We start from the raw sequence: 17,865 nt of genomic DNA, 5'->3' as shown, positions 1-17,865 counted from the left end.
CGCAGAGTGCTCCCGATACAGCGTTTCCAAGCTCACTATACCAGAGCTGGCGCTAATGCCACGCAGGTGAAATGCAGGCCCAGCCTGGTCAGAGAACAGAAAAGAACGATTAAAAATCTGAAATGAGAAGCTACATATGTCACAAGTGTTGGAAAAACCCACCGGGGTCACTAATGCCCTGAAACTCGGCCCCTCCCCTCGATCCACGTGACTCCAGAACAGTCTAAAGCGGTCAAGAATGTTTATAAGACAGAGTTAGATCTTGGCACCAGAGGATACAGGGGGAGGGGAGGGGCGATGTGGGAGAGAGAGAGAGAGAGAGAGAGAAAGGAGAGAGAAGGGAGAGAGAGCGACAGAGCGAGAGAATGGATAGGAGGAACTGAATTGGATGAAATGCCCTAATCTTCCGAAAGGGCCAAATGGCTTGCTTCTGCTCCTATTTCCTCTATGGCTCAGCACCATCCTCTGGGCATTGAGGAACAGACAGTCAAAGTGAGAAGGTTATGTTGAACCTGTATATAACATTAGCCTGGCTTCAGCTGGGGCTATCATGTCCAGTTCTGGGCCCCGTGCTTCAAGAAGGATGGGTAAGGACATCAGAGAGCGTGCGTTGAAGATTAAAAAGGACAGGTCCAGGAACAAAGTCCTTTAGTTATGAAGATAGATGGGAGTTGCTGGGTCTGTACTCCCTGGCAATGGGCTGAATGTCCTCATTCTGCCCTCAGTGATTCTGGGAGAAGGGGGGGAAGAGAAACCCCAAGATGTTACTCTCTGGTCTGGCCAAGTTTCCATTCAGCTCAAACTCTGTTTGACTGCATGGCCCTTTGGGTAATTTACATGTTGGAATACTCCCTGACGATCACTCTTTCACATGCACTCTCTCACAGATGCACACAAACACTCATTCACACTAATGTACATTTGCACACACAGGCACACCGTAAACACACACTCAGGTGCACTCAAACACATAAGCGGATTCACACACATGTACAAAATCTCACACACACACACACACACACACCACAGAAGACGCAAACATGCACATGCACACATACACAAACTCTGACACACTCCCACAGACACCGACACACACAGTCTTCATATTGTGACAGTACAAACCATAGATTTCACTCCCGTTACAAAGGCCTTGTGCTCATTGTGAAGAAGACAGCTGGCAGGTAAATGGCCTGACCTTTATTTCCAGTGAGTGTTCTGACAATGTAATCACCTGCAGGGTAGGGGCTGTCAGCGTACACACGGGAGGAACACGCCCTCGTGGCTGGTATATGACAACTTTATTGGGTGCTGCGAGAAAGCACAGCATTGTCGCCCATCCCGAGCTGCCCTTGAAAGGATTTCACAAGTCAATCACATTTGCCGTGGGTCTGGAGTCACGGGTCGGCCCAGACTGGGTGAAGGCAGCAGCTTTCCTTCCATGAGGGCACGTTACTGACTGGCGATTTGAACATCGATCGATGATTGTTGTGGTGGTCGCCTCTGCCGAGGTCGGCACTCAGTGCCAACACCCCAGTGCCCAGTCATCGCCACCCTCCCCCCCCCCCACCCCTACTACTCCGCACCCACTCACAGCTGCTTCCCGGGGTTGATGGAGCCTCTGTCAATCTCTCGGTCAAACTCCGTCCGGATATCGTCCAGCTCTCCAAAGTCTCCGAAGGCGCCCCACTCCATGTTGATACACATCCTGCCCTCGTCCCCCTCCACCATGTCAATGTACTGCATCTCCTCCATGTAGCAGGCATTGGTGCCTGTACCTATAAAATAAAAAAAGCTACTGGGTTACCGAGCTAAAGAACAACACCAGGTCACTTCATTTCATATCTTACCACCTCCACTGGCGCTGAAGGTACCTATCACTTCTGCATAAAATACTTTCCTCACACATAGTCAGAGAGACATACAGCACAGAAACAGACCCTTCGGACCAACCCGTCCATGCCGACCGGATATCCCAACCCAACCTAGTCCCATTTGCCAGCACCCGGCCCATATCCCTCTAAACCCTGGCACTGTGGCTCAGCGGTCAGCACTGCTGCCTGACGGCGCCAGGGTCCCAGGTTCGATTCCAGCCTCGGATGACTGTCTGTGTGGAGTTTGAAACATTCTCCCCGTGTCTGCGTGGGTTTCCTCTGTGTGTTCCGATAGTCACAAAGATCTGCAGGTTAGTGTGGATTGGCCGTGCTAAATTACCCATAGTGCTCAGGGATGTGTAGGTTAGGGTGGATTGGCCGTGCTAAATTACCCATAGTGCTCAGGGATGTGCAGGTTAGGGTGGATTGGCCATGCTAAAGTACTCATAGTGCTCAGGGACGTGCAGGTTAGGGTGGATTGGCCATGCTGAATTACCCATAGTATTCAGGGATGTGCAGGTTCGGGTGGATTGGCCATGCTAAATTACCCATAGTGTTCTGGGATGTGCAGGTTAGGGTGGATTGGCCATGCTAAATTACCCATAGTGCTCAGGGATGTGCAGGTTAGGGTGGATTGGCCATGCTAAATTACCCATAGTATTCAGGGATGTGCAGGTTAGGGTGGATTGGCCATGCTGAATTACCCATAGTATTCAGGGATGTGCAGGTTAGGGTGGATTGGCCATGCTAAATTAACCCATTGTGTTCAGGGATGTGCAGGTTAGGGTGGATTGGCCATGCTAAATTACCCATAGTGCTCAGGGATGTGCAGGTTAGGGTGGATTGGCCGTGCTAAATTACCCATAGTGTTCAGGGATGTGCAGGTTTGGGTGGATTGCCGTGCTAAATTACCCATAGTGCTCAGGGATGTGTAGGTTAGGGTGAATTGGCCGTGCTAAATTACCCATAGTGCTCAGGGATGTGCAGGTTAGGGTGAATTGGCCGTGCTAAATTACCCATAGTGTTAGGTGCATTAGTCAGAGGCAAATGGGTCTGGGTGGGTTGCTCTTTGGAGGGTTGGTGAGGACTTGTTGGGCCGAAGGGCCTGTTTCCACATGGTAGGGAATCTAATCTAATCTAATCTGATCCCTGTGGGAACACGTTGGTCAGGGATCTCTGGTTAAAAAAATACATCTCCACAACTATCCTCTGTCTTCTATCATCAAGCCATTTATATTCAACCTACCAACTCACAGTGAATGCCATGTGATTTAATCTTCTGGACTAGCCTCCCATGAGGAGCTTGTCAAATGTTTCATTTAGTAAAGTCTGTGTAGACAACATCCACTGCCCTATCCCCATCAATCACTTCCTCAAAAAAAGCAATCCGATTTGTAAGAGAAGATCCGTCCTGCACAAAACCACGCTGACCATCCCTCATTAGCCCACTCTTTTCCCCGTCCCTAAGAATTCTGATAGTGAGGGATGGCCAAAGGGGAGAGAGGAGTAGGATTTGTTTTTAAATCGGCAAGGTGGAGGGGGTTACAATAAGCAGGGAATGCGCTGTCTGACAAACTGCAGGAGAGAAAGGGGAGGAGGCCAGGAGTTGAGCTCAGGTGGAGGAGTGGGCTTGAGTTGGAGTACAGAGCTAGCACCAGGTCAAAGGGGCCAAATGGTTCAGGCACCCTCCCAGCCCGGCAACGCAATCAGACTGATGTCGTTGTTGGAGGCTAAGACGGTGAAGATTATCTAAGATAACAAAGAGATCTTGATCAGATGGGCCAATGGGCTAAGGAATGACAGAAAAATGCAGGGTGTTGCATTGTGGGAATGCAAATCAGGGCATGACTTACACAGTTCATGGCAGGGCTCTGGGCAGTGTTGTCAAATAGAGAGACCTAGTGGGTGCAGGTATATAGTTCCTTGAAAGTGCCGTCGCAGGTCGGTAGGGTAGTGAAGGAGGTGTTTGGCGTGCTTGCCTTCATTGAACAGAGCATTGAGTTTAGAGTTGGGAGGTCATGCTGCAGTTGTACAGGATGTTGGCAAGGCCACATTTGGAGTACTGCGTACAATTCTGGTCGCCCAGCTATAGGAAGGATGTTATTAAACTGGAAAAAGTGCAGAAAAGACTTGCCAGGTTGTTTACTGGGACTGCAAGGTTTGAGCTATGGGATAAATAGACAAAGTCTTTTCCCTGGGGTGGGTGAGTCCAGAACTAGAGGGGCATAGGTTTAGGGTGAGAGGGGAAAGATATAAAAGAGACTTAAGGGGCAACGTTTCACGCAGAGGATTGCACGTGTATGGAATGAGCTGCCAGAGGAAGTGGTGGAGGCTGGTACAATTGCAACATTTAAGAGGCATTTGGATGGGTATCTGAATAGGAAGGGTTTGGAGGGATATGGGCCGGATGCTGGCAGGTGGGACTAGATTGGGTTGGGATATCTGGTCGGCGTGGACGGATTGGACTGAAGGGTCTGTTTACACACTGTATATCTCTATGACTCTAAGAGGCTGGATAGGCTGAGGGATGATGTCATCGAGGTATATAAAATCATGAAGGGCTTGGATAGGGTGAAGAGCCAAGGTCTTTTCCCCAGGATAGGGGAGTCCAGAACTAAAGTCCATAGGTTGAAGGTGAGAGGGGCAAGATTTAAAAGGGACCTGAGGGGCAACATTTTCACACAGAGGGTGGTGCGTATCGGGGACGAGATGCCAGAGAAAGTGGTGGAGGTGGGAATAGTTACAACATTTAAAAGGCATCTGGACAGAGAAGTGGACAGGAAGGGTTCAGAAGGAGTTGAGCCAAATGCGCCCAGTTCAGTTTGTGCCACCCGGTCGGCATGGACGTGTTGGGCCAAAGGGTCTGTTTCCGGGCTGAATGACTCTGTGACTTGAGCGCCAATTCCTCCCGTATCCCCACCACGCCAAGATATAATCAGAAATACAAGAAGATTAGAAACGTAGGACCTACCAACAATCAGCCCAATCTCACAGTTGTGGTCATCGTAACCGCAAGTCATCATGGTCCCCACTGTGTCATTGACGACGGAAACAACATCAATGTCAAAGTCCTGTTTCACGAGACGGGGAGGAGAGGGGAGAGAATTTCAGTCAATGTTTCACGGTTGAGACGCAGTTAATCCCGGAATGCACGGCTACTCGCATCTCCTCCCACAGAAACCTCTCCTGCTTAAAAATGCAACTAAAATTAAAAGAAAAAAAAAGCCTTCCTCAGAGAGCAAAGGCGCCAGGTCTTACCCCGCGCCTCGTAATCGCCTGTCGGAGGAGAGTGACCACATCGCACCCCTCCACTCCGCTCGCCTTAAATCCCTTCGTCCAGTGAACCAAGATACTCTGCAGCAGAAAGCAGGGAGAAAAAAACACGACCCAAGTTAGACGCCACACTCGAAAGCAACGGGCTGCAAAGCGCGAGGTTCGAACCAACAGGGGGTGATGTATTGGTGTAAAAGCTGGAGCAGAGGGAGCTGGGGGCACATCTACCCATTGCCCAAGGGGAGAGAGGAGTTTATAAAGCACACAGTTTTCGTCAGCTTTATTAATTGGGGCACAGAGCACAAGACACCTTGTGCAAGACACCCGTTAGGCCCCAGCTGTATCATATACAGTTATGGGCACCGCATTATCGAGAAGGGCGAACACATTGGAAAGACAGGCTACAGAAGCGATTTACAAGAACGGTTCCAGGGATGAGAAACTTCTGGACCAAAGAAGTCGGGACTGTTCTCCTCGGAGAGGAGAGGGAGATTTTGAGAGAGGTTTTCGAAATCACGAGTGAGTGGGAGACAGTACAGGGGGAGAAGCTGCGCCTGCACCTGTCGGAAATGAGAACGAGAGGGGTTGAGATTTAAAATGACGCGCAAAAGAAGCAAGGGGGAACGTGAGAAATTTGCTTTGACTGTGGAGGTCGTAGAATCCCTACAGTGTGGAAACAGGCCATTTCGCCCAACAAGTCCACACTGGTTCTCCGAAGAGTAACCTTCCCCTACCCTATTGGTCTACACTTCCCCTGACAAATGCACCGAGCCGATACATCACTGAATACTATGGGTAATTTAGCATGGCCAATCCACCCTAACCTGCACATCCCTGAGCACTATGGGTAATTTAGCATGGCCAATCCACCCTAACCTGCACATCCCTGAGCACTATGGGTAATTTAGCATGGCCAATCCACCCTAACCTGCACATCCCTGAGCACTATGGGTAATTTAGCATGGCCAATCCACCCTAACCTGCACATCCCTGAGCACTATGGGTAATTTAGCATGGCCAATCCACCCTAACCTGCACATCCCTGAGCACTATGGGTAATTTAGCATGGCCAATCCACCCTAACCTGCACATCCCTGAGCACTATGGGTAATTTAGCACGGCCAATCCACCCTAACCTGCACATCCCTGAGCACTATGGGTAATTTAGCACGGCCAATCCACCCTAACCTGCACATCCCTGAGCACTATGGGTAATTTAGCATGGCCAATCCACCCTAACCTGCACATCCCTGAGCACTATGGGTAATTTAGCATGGCCAATCCACCCTAACCTGCACATCCCTGAGCACTATGGGTAATTTAGCACGGCCAATTCACCCTAACCTGCACATCCCTGAGCACTATGGGTAATTTAGCATGGCCAATCCACCCTAACTGCACATCCCTGAGCACTATGGGTAATTTAGCACGGCCAATTCACCCAAACCTGCACATCCCTGAGCACTATGGGTAATTTAGCACGGCCAATCACCCTAACCTGCGCATCCCTGAGCACTATGGGTAATTTACCACGGCCAATTCACCCTAACCTGCACACCCCTGAGCACTATGGGTAATTTAGCACGGTCAATCCACCCTAACCTGCACATCCCTGAGCACTTTGGGTAATTTTGCATGACCAATCCGTAGTTGGGGGTGGAATGCGCCTGCTGTAAATGTGGGAGAGGTAGATTCAACTGAGGCATTGGAGAGGGGCATTGACGGGTATTTATCTAGGAATGGGGTGCTGGGAATTAGGGAGAAGGCCGGAGATTGGACACAAGGTGGGGAGAAGCCGGGTGCCGGCACAAATGGTCTCATCCGGCTCTGTCATTATTTTCCACTCCAGCCTCTTCCCTTTTCTCATTCAGCTGGAAATGGGAAATCGGCATGCCATTTCTAAAGGAGCAATGTTTAAGGTGACGGGGAGATGAGGCCCCAAAGCCACTTGCGTTTCTGAGACCAAGATGGGGTGAATTCCGCGATTGCATGCAATTTCGAAATGGAATTTCAGCTGCCCAGTTGGGATTTCCAAACCGACCATCCCCCTGTAGAATGCGCAAGCCTTTAGACCTCAGACTTCAAAAGAGCCAGCAACACCAATCACTCGCCCATGGGACGAACCACTGTCAATTTACAACGTTGGCCTACTTTCTACGATATCTCCGTCGACAACTAGAGGTGCACCGTGGCTCAGTGTTGAGCACCGCTGCGTCACGGCGCCAGGGACCCGGGTTCGATTCCAGCCACAGGCAACTGTCTGTGTGCAGTTTGCACAATCCCCCCCCCCCCCCAACCGTGTCTGCGTGGGTTTCCTCCGGGTGCTCCGGTTTCCTCCCACAGTCCAAAGATGTGAAGGTTAGGGTGGAATGGCCACGCTAAATTACTCATAGTGCTCAGGGATGTGCAGGTTAGGGTGGATTGGCCAAGCTAAATTACCCATAGTGTTCAGGGATGTGCAGGTTAGGGTGGATTGGCCGTGCTAAATTACCCATAGTGCTCAGGGATGTGCAGGTTAGGGTGAATTGGCCGTGCTAAATTGCCCATAGTGTTCAGGGATGTGCAGGGTAGGGTGGATTGGCCGTGCTAAATTACCCATAGTGTTCAGGGATGTGCAGGGTAGGGTGGATTGGCCATGCTAAATTACCCATAGTGTTCAGAGATGTATAAACTCGGTGCATTAGTCAGGGGAAATGTCGACCAATAGGGTTGGGGAATGGGTGTGGGCAGGTTACACTTCGGAGGATCAGTGTGGACTTGTTGGGCCATACTGTAGGGTTTCTGTGACCTCCACAGTCAAAGCACTGCGGTATCTCTTTCTCTCACCTCATCCAGCTTGGTCTGTTGACAGGGGAACGAGAAGGTAAAACCGAGAGGGAGTTTCTCATTTTTGATGTCCAGTTCCTCCATGACGCTCGCCAGGCAGTTGGCGATGTGATCGAAGAGCTGAAGAGGGAGGGAGGAAGGGGAAAGAGAAAAAGTAAACAACTGTCCAGTGCATACAGTGGCATTGAGGGGGAAACAATCACTTGTGTCAGGCCCAGCACTTATTGCCCCATCCCCTAATTGACCCTTTGAGAAGGTGGGGGGAGGGCGTGAGCTGCCATCTTGAACCGCTGTAGTCCGTGTGGTGTAGGGATCCCAACGCAATGCCTTTAGGAGGGAGTTCCAGGATTTTTGACCCAGCGACACTGAAGGAACAGCCGATATATTTCCGAGTTGCGGACGGTGAGTGGCTCGGAGGGGAACTTGCAGGGGGGTGGTGTACCCATGTATCTGCTGCCCCTTCCCGATGGAAGGTGCTGCCTGAGGAGCCTGGGGGAGTTGCTGCAGTGCGTCTTGTAGATGGTACCCACTGCTGCTACTGAGCGTTGAGGGGGGTGGAGGGAGTGGAGATTTGTGGGTGTGGGGACAATCAAACGGGGGCTGCTTTGTCCCTGGATGGTGTCGAGCTTCTCGAGTGTTGTTGGAGCTGCCCCCCCCCCCCATCCAGGGCAAGTGGGGAGTATTCCACCACCCCCTCCTGACTTGGGCCTTGTCGATGGTGGGGACAGGCTTTGGGGGGAGTCAGGAGGGGAGTTACTCGCTGCAGGATTCCCAGCCTCTTTATTGTTTATAGCCTCCGGCCTCTACTCCTAGCCTACGGGTAGATTACTTCAGATTGTTGGGGGCAATGTATTAGCATAGATGGAAGATTGGCCTCCTGAGTTGAGTTGGCCCTCTTGAATTGAGACAAGAGGGGGCAACTTTTCAATGGCAACTTGTAATGAATGGGGTGCCGTGGTTTTGCCGTGGCGCATTAGCGCCGTGAGAAGACGAGGAAGACCACCCCAATGCCATATCTTGTGCAAATCTGAGTCCTGGTGGCCTGGCATCCCTCTCGGGAGACAGCACCTGGCACCACCAGCGACTTCCATTCAAGGAAGAAGACAAGTAGAGAAGGCGGTTCAGGGAGTGTACGGGACACTTGCCTTTATTCGGTGAGTCAAAGCAATAGGTAATGAGGTATACCATGAGGTTAGGTTACAAACGGAGGACCACGTATAGTTCCGCACTCTAGGAAGGGTGGCATCTCACTGGTGCAGGTGCAGAGGGTATTCACCGGGATGTTACCTGGGATGGAGCAGGTTAGCGATAAAGAGAGACTGGGGTTGAGTAGAGGGTCCAACAGAAGGGACCTGATTGAGGTCCACACAATTATGAGGGGCAGAGTGCTGGTGGATGGTGGTGGCGGGGAGCTTTTCCCTCTTTAGTGGAGGAGTTAGTAAGCAGGGAGCGTAGATGTAAGGTTAAAGGGTTTCAAGGGCAATGCGTTTTCCTTCTCGGAGTGGGAATCTGGGACCGAAAGGCTGGGAGAGGCCGGAAACCCTCAGCACACATTGAAGGCGGGTTTCAATGGGAACTCGCGATGCCAAGGCTGGGTGAGGGGATGGGATGTCCTGCCCGGAGATGACGGGCCTCTCTCTCGAACCCAATTATAGTGTCATCGTTGTTGAGGGGGATCTGCGACACTCGACGAGGACAAGAAAAGGGCACAGCAAGAGCCAACTTCAGCTTTGAATTGCCATGGATCCTGACCGGGGGCCACATCCACCTCCTAAATAGGAAGGATCCGGAGAGGTTCGGCAACTGCGGAGGAGGAGAGTCTGGCTGCCGGGAGAGAGGAGGCCTCCAAGTAAATGGGTTCAAACAAGACGGGGCTTTGGGGGTCGATGGAGCCCAGGTAGGATGGCCAATCATTGAATGCGGTTGGGTGGCAATGACTTGACGTTTCGACAGGGCACAGTCGGCTAGAGAGAGGCTAAGGTTACAGTTGACCTCCCCAAGGGGGCGGGTGGAAACGAGGGTTTCCACAGGCTGGCACACCTACCTGAGTGCCCGTCCCGTGCATCAGGTCTTCCGGAACGGCGCATATCCGGTTCTCGATCTCCACTTTCTGCTTCCCGTTGTCCGAAACCTTGACCCTCAGCACCCGGAAGTTAGTGCCCCCTAGATCGAGAGCCAGGAAATCGCCGCTCTCTGCCAAACATAAGGGAGGCGGAGTCAGATTTCTGGGCATTTAAGCCAATTGTGCCAGTTTTCGCAATGGAATCCCTCATCCTCAATGCCCCTCTCTAAAGACTTCACCCCAGAAGAAGTGCAAATTCCCTCTACTGACCGTACCGGACTCTCTCAACATTTAAAAACACTTGAATTAGATCATCTACACAGCACGCTTTCTGCCAACTGACTTGGCACTCTGTTTTCTTTCATCACAAATGGGATGTGGGCATTGCTGGCTGGGCCAGTCTTTACTGCCCGTCCTCAAGTGTCCGGATGCCACAGTCGAGAGTCAGATGGCAGATTTCCTTCATCAAAGCTGCACCAAGTCCTACCAATGAAGGGTGAGAGCAGGAGGTCAGAGGGATAGAGTTAGACACGGGCCAAAGAGATGATTATTGAGGCCTCGTGTACAGTGATCCACGACCTTTAATCCCACTCCCCACTCCCCCGCCCCGGTCATCACGCTATTGCCACACGTGCCACTCCCCCCTTGCCAATAGCCCGCGGGAGTAGCTGTGTTGGCATTTCTGGAAGTAGAGGCGGGGGTGGTGAGATGGCAATGAGCGACCACGGTCAGGTTGCACAGTTCTGGTATGCAGTCATTTCTCCACATCTCAGTCCTACCCTGTCTCCTTAGACCGTGACCTCCCCACTAGTTCTGGACTCCCCCTCCTCAGTCATGGGGAATATCCCTTACCTGTGTCGCCCCTGATAGAAACCTATGAAACTCTATGAGACTCTCCACTCTCTGCCAAACACAAGGGAGTCAGTCCCAGGAATCAGTTCTGGGAAAGCCTTCGCTGCCCTCCCTCCATCACCAGAACATCCTTCCTCAGACAAGGAGACTCAAAACCGCGTACACACAGTACTCCAGGGCGTGGGCTCACCTTCCCCGTCCATCCCTGGTCCTGTCCTCCAATCCTCTCGCCACAGAGAGCCCAACATCTCATCGGCCTTCCTGCTGTTCCTGCAAGGCTGACTTTCAGCGACTGGGGTAGGAGGGGAACCCAGGTCTCGTTGCACCCTTTCCCCAATGGATCGCCGTCCGGATAATAAGCCGCCTTCCTGTTTCTGCTCCCAAAGTGGATAACCTGACATCGCTCCCCATGAAATTGCAACTGCCATGTATGTGCCCGTTCATCCAGAAAGTGGATAAAAACCATTCCTCATCGTCAAGAAGGGAACGCAGGAGTCTGGGTGCCATTTCGTGACTTACTCTTGGTTGCTGAGCAGCCATCAAGGGGTCAGCTGATAAATCTTGCGCTAAGTATCATTCCCTTATCATCTAAATGGACAGGAAACAGCTCTCTGGTCAACTGAACAGTGTGCAGTCATCCGTGCACAGCAACCGAGAAGAGGAAGGCAGCTTTTTGAAAGTGTGCAGAGATTAAAAAGCTGATGTTCATCTCTCTGGAAAATGTCATTTCTCATGCGGAAACCTTTCCACATTTTGACACAGAGGCGCTACTGACAACCAGGGGCAACGGAAACCAGCAGCAATGCTTTCAGCCAGAGCTGGCACTGGGTGCAGTCAGTTCACTGCGGAGATTATGGATAGAAATGTCCTGGAGTTTGAGAGCTGAGGAAAACTGTCTCATATTTAACATTCCAGCTTAGTGCTAAAACTGGACCGAATTCCAAGAGCAGGGTCCCAGGGCAAAAATCATTGTGAATATATGTATATATAGATGGATATGTCTTTTCAATTTATTCATGGAATGTCAGCATCACTGACTTTCCCAGGGGGCAGTCAGGAGGCGGACTCATAGTTGTGAGGCTGGATTCATACGCGTACCCAGACTGGGCAAGGATGGCAAATCCCAAAGGTATACCATTTGGGCTTTTCCGACAGTCGATAACATGGCCAACAATTCCAGATTTTCCTTCAGTCAGAAGAACATACAATATAAAACAGTGGGTACAATTCTAGAGGGGGAGGCAGAGGGAGCTGGGGGTGTATGTGCCCCGGGATCACTGAAGGTGGCAGGAAAAGTGTAGAGGGCAGTGAATAGAGCAAACAGCGTCCTTAGCTTTATCAAGAGGGGCATAGAGTACAAGAGGTGAGTTGCCCTTGTACAAGACACTTGTTGGACCCCAGTACAGTGTGCAGTTGTGGGTGCCATGTTTTGGAAAGGTGTGACGAAAGAGGATTGCGCCCAGGGGGATAGCACCATGATGGGACGAATGGTCTCCTTCTGCGCTGGAACAATTCTCTGATTCTGTCCAATATTGGGAACTGGTTCTGTCCACCCTTGTTGCTTTTTTGTTTTGCGTTCGTGAACTGGACCTTGTGATATGAGATTCTCTCTCTCTCTCTCTCTCTTTGTAGGAGATGGTCACGGCCTGGCATTTGCGTGGCGCGAATGTTACTTGCCACTTGCCAGCCCAAGCCTGGATTTTGTCCAGATCTTGTCGCAGGTGAACACGGACTGCTGCAGTATCTGAGTCACAAACGGTGCTGAACATTGGTGCAATCATTGGCAAATATCTACTTTATGAGAGAGGGAAGGTCATTGGTGAAGCAAATGAAGATGGTTGAGCCAAGGACACTACTCGGAGGAATTCCTGCAGTCACGTCCTGGAACTGAGATGGCTGACCTCCACCAACTACGACCATCTTCTTATGTGCCAACTATGACTCCAACCAGCGGAGAGTTTGCCCCCTGATACCCATTGGCTCTAGTTTTGCCAGGGCTCCTTGATGCCACACTCAGTCAACTGTGGCCTTGATGTCAAAGGCTGTCACTCTCACCTCACCTCTGAAATTCAACTTTTACAATAGAGCAGATGGCAACGTGGGGACGCATCTTGGCAGGAAGAATAGAGGAGACGAATATTAATTAAAAGGAGAAGGATGGCAGAAAGCTATGGCAGAGAGGGATTTGGGAATCCTCGGCTATGAATCACCACAAGCCAGCAGCCAAGTTCAGCAGGGAATAGGAAAGGCCAATGGAACACTGGCCTTTATTTCAGAGGGAATAGAGTATCAAAAAGTGGGGATTAGATTAGATTACTTACAGTGTGGAAACAGGCCCTTCGGCCCAACTTTTTAAGTCCACACCGACCCGCCGAAGCGCAACCCACCCAGACCCACTCCCCTACATTTACCCCTTCACCTAACACTACGGGCAATTTAGCACGGCCAATCCACCCTAACCTGCACATCCCTGAGCACAATGGGTAATTTAGCACGGCCAATCCACCCTAACCTGCACATCCCTGAGCACTATGGGTAATTTAGCATGGCCAATCCACCCTAACCTGCACATCCTGAGCACTATGGGTAATTTAGCATGGCCAATCCACCCTAACCTGCACATCCTGAGCACTATGGGTAATTTAGCAAGGCCAATCCACCCTAACCTGCACATCCCTGAGCATTATGGGTAATTTAGCATGGCCAATCCACCCTAACCTGCACATCTTTGGACTGCGGGAGGAAACCGGAGGAAACCCACGCAGACATGGGGACAATGTGTAAACTCCACACAGAGAGCCGCCTGAGGCGGGAACTGAACCCGGGTCTCTGGCTCCGTGAGGCAGCAGTGCTGACCACTGTGCCACCGTGCCGCCCACAATGGATGTTTTGCTAAAACTGTACAAGGCACTAGTCAGAGCGCAGCTGGAATATTGTGAATGGTTTTGGGTCCCCATATCTCGGGAGGGATAGGCGGGGATCAGAGGCAGTCGGTGGGTCGGTGTGGACATAAAAAGTTGGGCCGAAGGTTCACCCGGCTGATCCCACGGATGGACGGACTGTTTTAATGAACAGAGATTGAGTAGGTCATGCCTGGACTTATTACACTCATAGAGTCATAGAGGAGGACAGCACGGAAGCAGGTCCAACCCGTCCATGCCGACCCAGATATCCCAACCCAATCCAGTCCCACCTGCCAGTACCCAGCCCATATCCCTCCAAACCCTTCCTATTCATATACCCATCCAGATGCCTCTTAAATGTTGCAATTGTACCAGCCTCCACCACTTCCTCTGGCAGCTCATTCCATACCCGTACCACCCTCTGCGTGAAAAAGTTGCCCCTTAGGTCTCTTTTATATCTTTCCCCTCTCACCCTAAACCTATGCCCCTCTAGTTCTGGATTTCCCCACCCCAGGGAAAAGACTTTGCCTATTTACCCTTCCCATGCCCCCTCATGATTTTATAAACCTCTACAAGGTCACCCCTCAGCCTCCGACGCTCCAGGGAAAACAGCCCCAGCCTGTTCAGCCTCTCCCTGTAGCTCAAACCCTCCAACCCTGGCAACATCCTTGTAAATCTTTTCTGAACCCTTTCAAATTTCACAACATCTTTCTGATAGGAAGGTGACCAGAATTGCACGCAATATTCCAACAGTGGCCTAACCAATGTCCTGTACAGCTACAACATGACCTCCCAACTCCTGTACTCAATACTCTGACCAATAAAGGAAAGCATACCAAACGCCTTCTTCACTATCCTATCTACCTGCGACTCCACTTTCAAGGAGCTATGAACCTGCACTCCAAGGTCTACTATTTGGAAAAATGAGAGGCAATCTTAATGAAACAGATGAATCCTTCAAGGAATTGACAGGGGGAGATGTGGAGAGTCGAGTGTGGGGCGCTGGAAAAGCACAGCAGGTCAGGCAGCATCCGGGGAGCAGAAGAATCAGCGTTTCAGGCGTAAGCCCTTCATCAGGATGAAGGGCTTACACCCAAAATGTCGACTCTCCTGCTCCTCAGATGCTGCCTGCCCTGCTGTGCTTTTCCAGCGCCAAACTCTCGACTCTCCAGCATCTGCAGTCCTCACTTTCTCCTAGGAGATGTGGAGAGGCTGTTTCCCCTTGTGAGAGAGTCTAGGACCAGAGGGTGTACTCTCAAAGTAAGGGGTTACCCACTGAAGACAGACATGAGGAGGAATTTCGTCTCTCCACGTGAACTGAATTGGTGGAATTCTTTATCGCTGAGGGTGGGTCATCAAGGCTGAGATAGATTTCTTTAGAAACAGGAAAGGCGGTGTATGAACAGAGGCTGCTTTCAGCTCAGTAGCTGAGTGGTCCTGGCAGAACTCAAATTGAGGGTCAGTGAGGAGCTTATCGCTCTGACACTCACCCCCTGCTTGCCGATCGCTGACAATTGAGGGGGGAGATTCACCCCGAGTCTCCTTCAAATTGACAAAGCAAGGAAAAGCCCAGAATGGGAGTTCAAAATCTCTCTCTTTTTCCAGAATGGTTAGAGAAAAAATAAACAGGCTCCCCGTTGTTTGGTCCCAAGTTCTGATAGCAGCCAGAGACGAAACAATTAACCCGGGAGGCGCCGTGTGAATTCAGAGAGTCTCCACACGATGCCAACAGCCTTGCAGATGTTGTGTCTCATCTGAGGCTTGAACAGAAATATTTTGCTTGGGATCACAATGTCCAAGGTTGTCGGTATCCAATCCCCCCACTGCCATCTCTCTCCCCCTGCTGGAGAATGAGGGACCCTTAAAGGCAGTGAGTTCCACAGTCTGGGTGAAAACACTTTTTCCCACGTCCCCCTGCCCTTAAAGCTATGCTCCCTCTCTCCCCCAACTCCTCCAGGTCATTCACCCCTCCACCAAGGGGGAAAGGTCTTTCCTGTCTACCTTATCGATACGCCTCATCACTTCATCCATCTCAATCGTCTCCCTTCTCTCAATCTCCTCTGCTCTCAGGAAACCCCCCTCTCCCTCCCCCCCCCACCACCCCGGTCTGTCCCAATCTCTCTTCATGAACTGAAACTCTCCAGCCCCCACAAGGCATCATCCCGGTAAATCTCCCTCTGACCCCTCCCCTCTCCCAATGCTTCCTCTAACGTGGATGCCAGAACTGCCCGCAATACTCTCTCTGTATGGCCTCACCCACGTTGTATACAGTTCCCAGCCAAACTCTTCCCTGCTCTTTAAACTCTACGCCTCGGTTAATGAAGGCAAATATCGGATAATCCTCAAAGTTTGTGAGAAGATTTGTAGCTCGGGTGCTCGTTGTTGTGGTTCTGCTCGCCGAGCTGGGAATGTGTGTTGCAGACGTTTCGTCCCCTGTCTAGGTGACATCCTCAGGGCTTGGGAGCCTCCTGTGAAGCGCTTCTGTGACCTTTCCTCCGACATTTATAGTGATTTGTATCTGCCACTTCCGGTTGTCAGTTCCAGCTGTCCGCTGCAGTGGCCGGTATATTGAGTGCCATGCCTCTAGGAATTCCCTGGCTGTTCTCTGTTTGGCTTGTCCTATAATAGTAGTGTTGTCCCAGTCGAACTCATGTTGCTTGTCATCTGCGTGTGTGGCTACTAAGGATAGCTGGTCGTATCCATGAACACCAACTAGCCACGAAACGACACGACCAGCTATCCTTAGTAGCCACACACGCAGATGACAAGCAACATGAGTTCGACTGGGACAACAATACTATTATTGGACAAGCCAAACAGAGAACAGCCAGGGTGTTCCTAGAGGCATGGCACTCATCCACAAACTCCATCAACAAACACATCGACCTGGACCCAATATACCGGCCACTGCAGCGGACAGCTGGAACTGACAACCGGAAGCGGCAGGTACAAACCACTATAAATGCCGGAGGAAACATCACAGAAGCGCTTCACAGGAGGCTCCCAAGCACTGATGATGTCACCTCGACAGGGGACGAAACGTCTGCAAAACACATTCCCAGCTCGGCGAGCAGAACCACAACATCCCATAATCCTGCTGCAAGTATTATCAGGGGAAGGTCGAACCGGGAACGGAATTCCTTTCCCTCTGCTCCTCACCTGTCCCGTCCGGAGTGGACCTGACAAACGTCGGCAGCATTTTCACAGAGGACGTGGGGTTGGTGTCCTTCCTCAGTCCTTTCTTCATCCCGACCAGGAAGCGGTCCGAGATGTCGCGCAGGACGTCATCCGAGAGTCTCAAGTGGTACAGGTACCTGTCCACCTGCAGAGAACGGAGAGAGTCGCGAGTCGGCACTGGTAGCAGAAAGGGAGCAGTCCCCACCGGAAACAAAAGTTGGCAGCCGGAATTTATAAACTGTGTCGCCTCATTCTACACGTCCCCCCACAAGGGGGTAGATCATCCTCCTCCTAGCATTCACTCGGCCAGAGGCCGTCAGCATCTTATATATTTCCATAAAATCTCTACTCACTCTCCGCAATTTCAAAGGACACATAATCTTTCCCATCCCCCTGCCCATGATAACGCCTAGAGGCAACAGAGTGAACCCACTTCTAATGCAACAATGTCCTTTACTGAGATAGAGAGAGAGAGAGAGAGAGAAATAGAAAGAGAGAAGAAGTGAAAGAGAGAAAGGGAGAGTGTGTGAGAGACAAAGAGAGTGTGACAGAGTGACAGTGTGAGAGAGAATGTGAGACAGAGAATGAGACAGTGAGGGGGAGAGTGAAAGAGAGAGAGGCTGAGAGAGAGGGTGAGGGTGAGAGTGTGAGACAGAGTGGGAGGGGGAGGGGGTGAGAGTGTGAAACAGAGTGACAGAGAAAGAAAGAGACAGAGTGAGAGAGAGAAAGAACAGGGGATGGGGTGACTGGGGATGGGGTGACTGGGATGGGGTGACGGGGGATGGGATGAGAGGGAAGGGCTGACGGGGGATGGGGTGACGGGGGATGGGGTGACGGGGGATGGGGTGAGGGGGGATGGGGTGAGGGGGGATGGGGTGAGGGGGAGGGAATGAGAGAGAAT

At 51.2% G+C, this 17,865-nt stretch overlaps 1 protein-coding gene across 1 annotated transcript in view; it reads right to left on the bottom strand.

Moving 5' to 3' along the window:
• The window catches only part of LOC122542992 (hexokinase-2-like), a 55,237-nt gene extending 38,131 nt beyond the window's left edge, over positions 1-17,106 (bottom strand). The window contains exons 1-6 of the mRNA XM_087984280.1: positions 16,947-17,106; positions 10,015-10,163; positions 7,971-8,090; positions 5,130-5,225; positions 4,843-4,942; positions 1,592-1,775 (exon numbers count right to left, since the gene is read on the bottom strand). Coding sequence (XP_087840406.1) covers positions 1,592-1,775; positions 4,843-4,942; positions 5,130-5,225; positions 7,971-8,090; positions 10,015-10,163; positions 16,947-17,034 — 737 coding nt within the window. The 5' untranslated portion in view covers positions 17,035-17,106. The remainder of the gene's footprint in view (positions 1-1,591; positions 1,776-4,842; positions 4,943-5,129; positions 5,226-7,970; positions 8,091-10,014; positions 10,164-16,946) is intronic.
• Positions 17,107-17,865: the final 759 nt, after the last annotated feature.

The sequence above is a fragment of the Chiloscyllium plagiosum genome, unplaced genomic scaffold (assembly GCF_037043375.1).
Source record: "Chiloscyllium plagiosum isolate Xiang-an unplaced genomic scaffold, Cpla_swu_hap1 HiC_scaffold_48, whole genome shotgun sequence".
Taxonomy (NCBI): domain Eukaryota; kingdom Metazoa; phylum Chordata; class Chondrichthyes; order Orectolobiformes; family Hemiscylliidae; genus Chiloscyllium; species Chiloscyllium plagiosum.
This window is presented reverse-complemented; position numbering and strand designations above follow the sequence as displayed.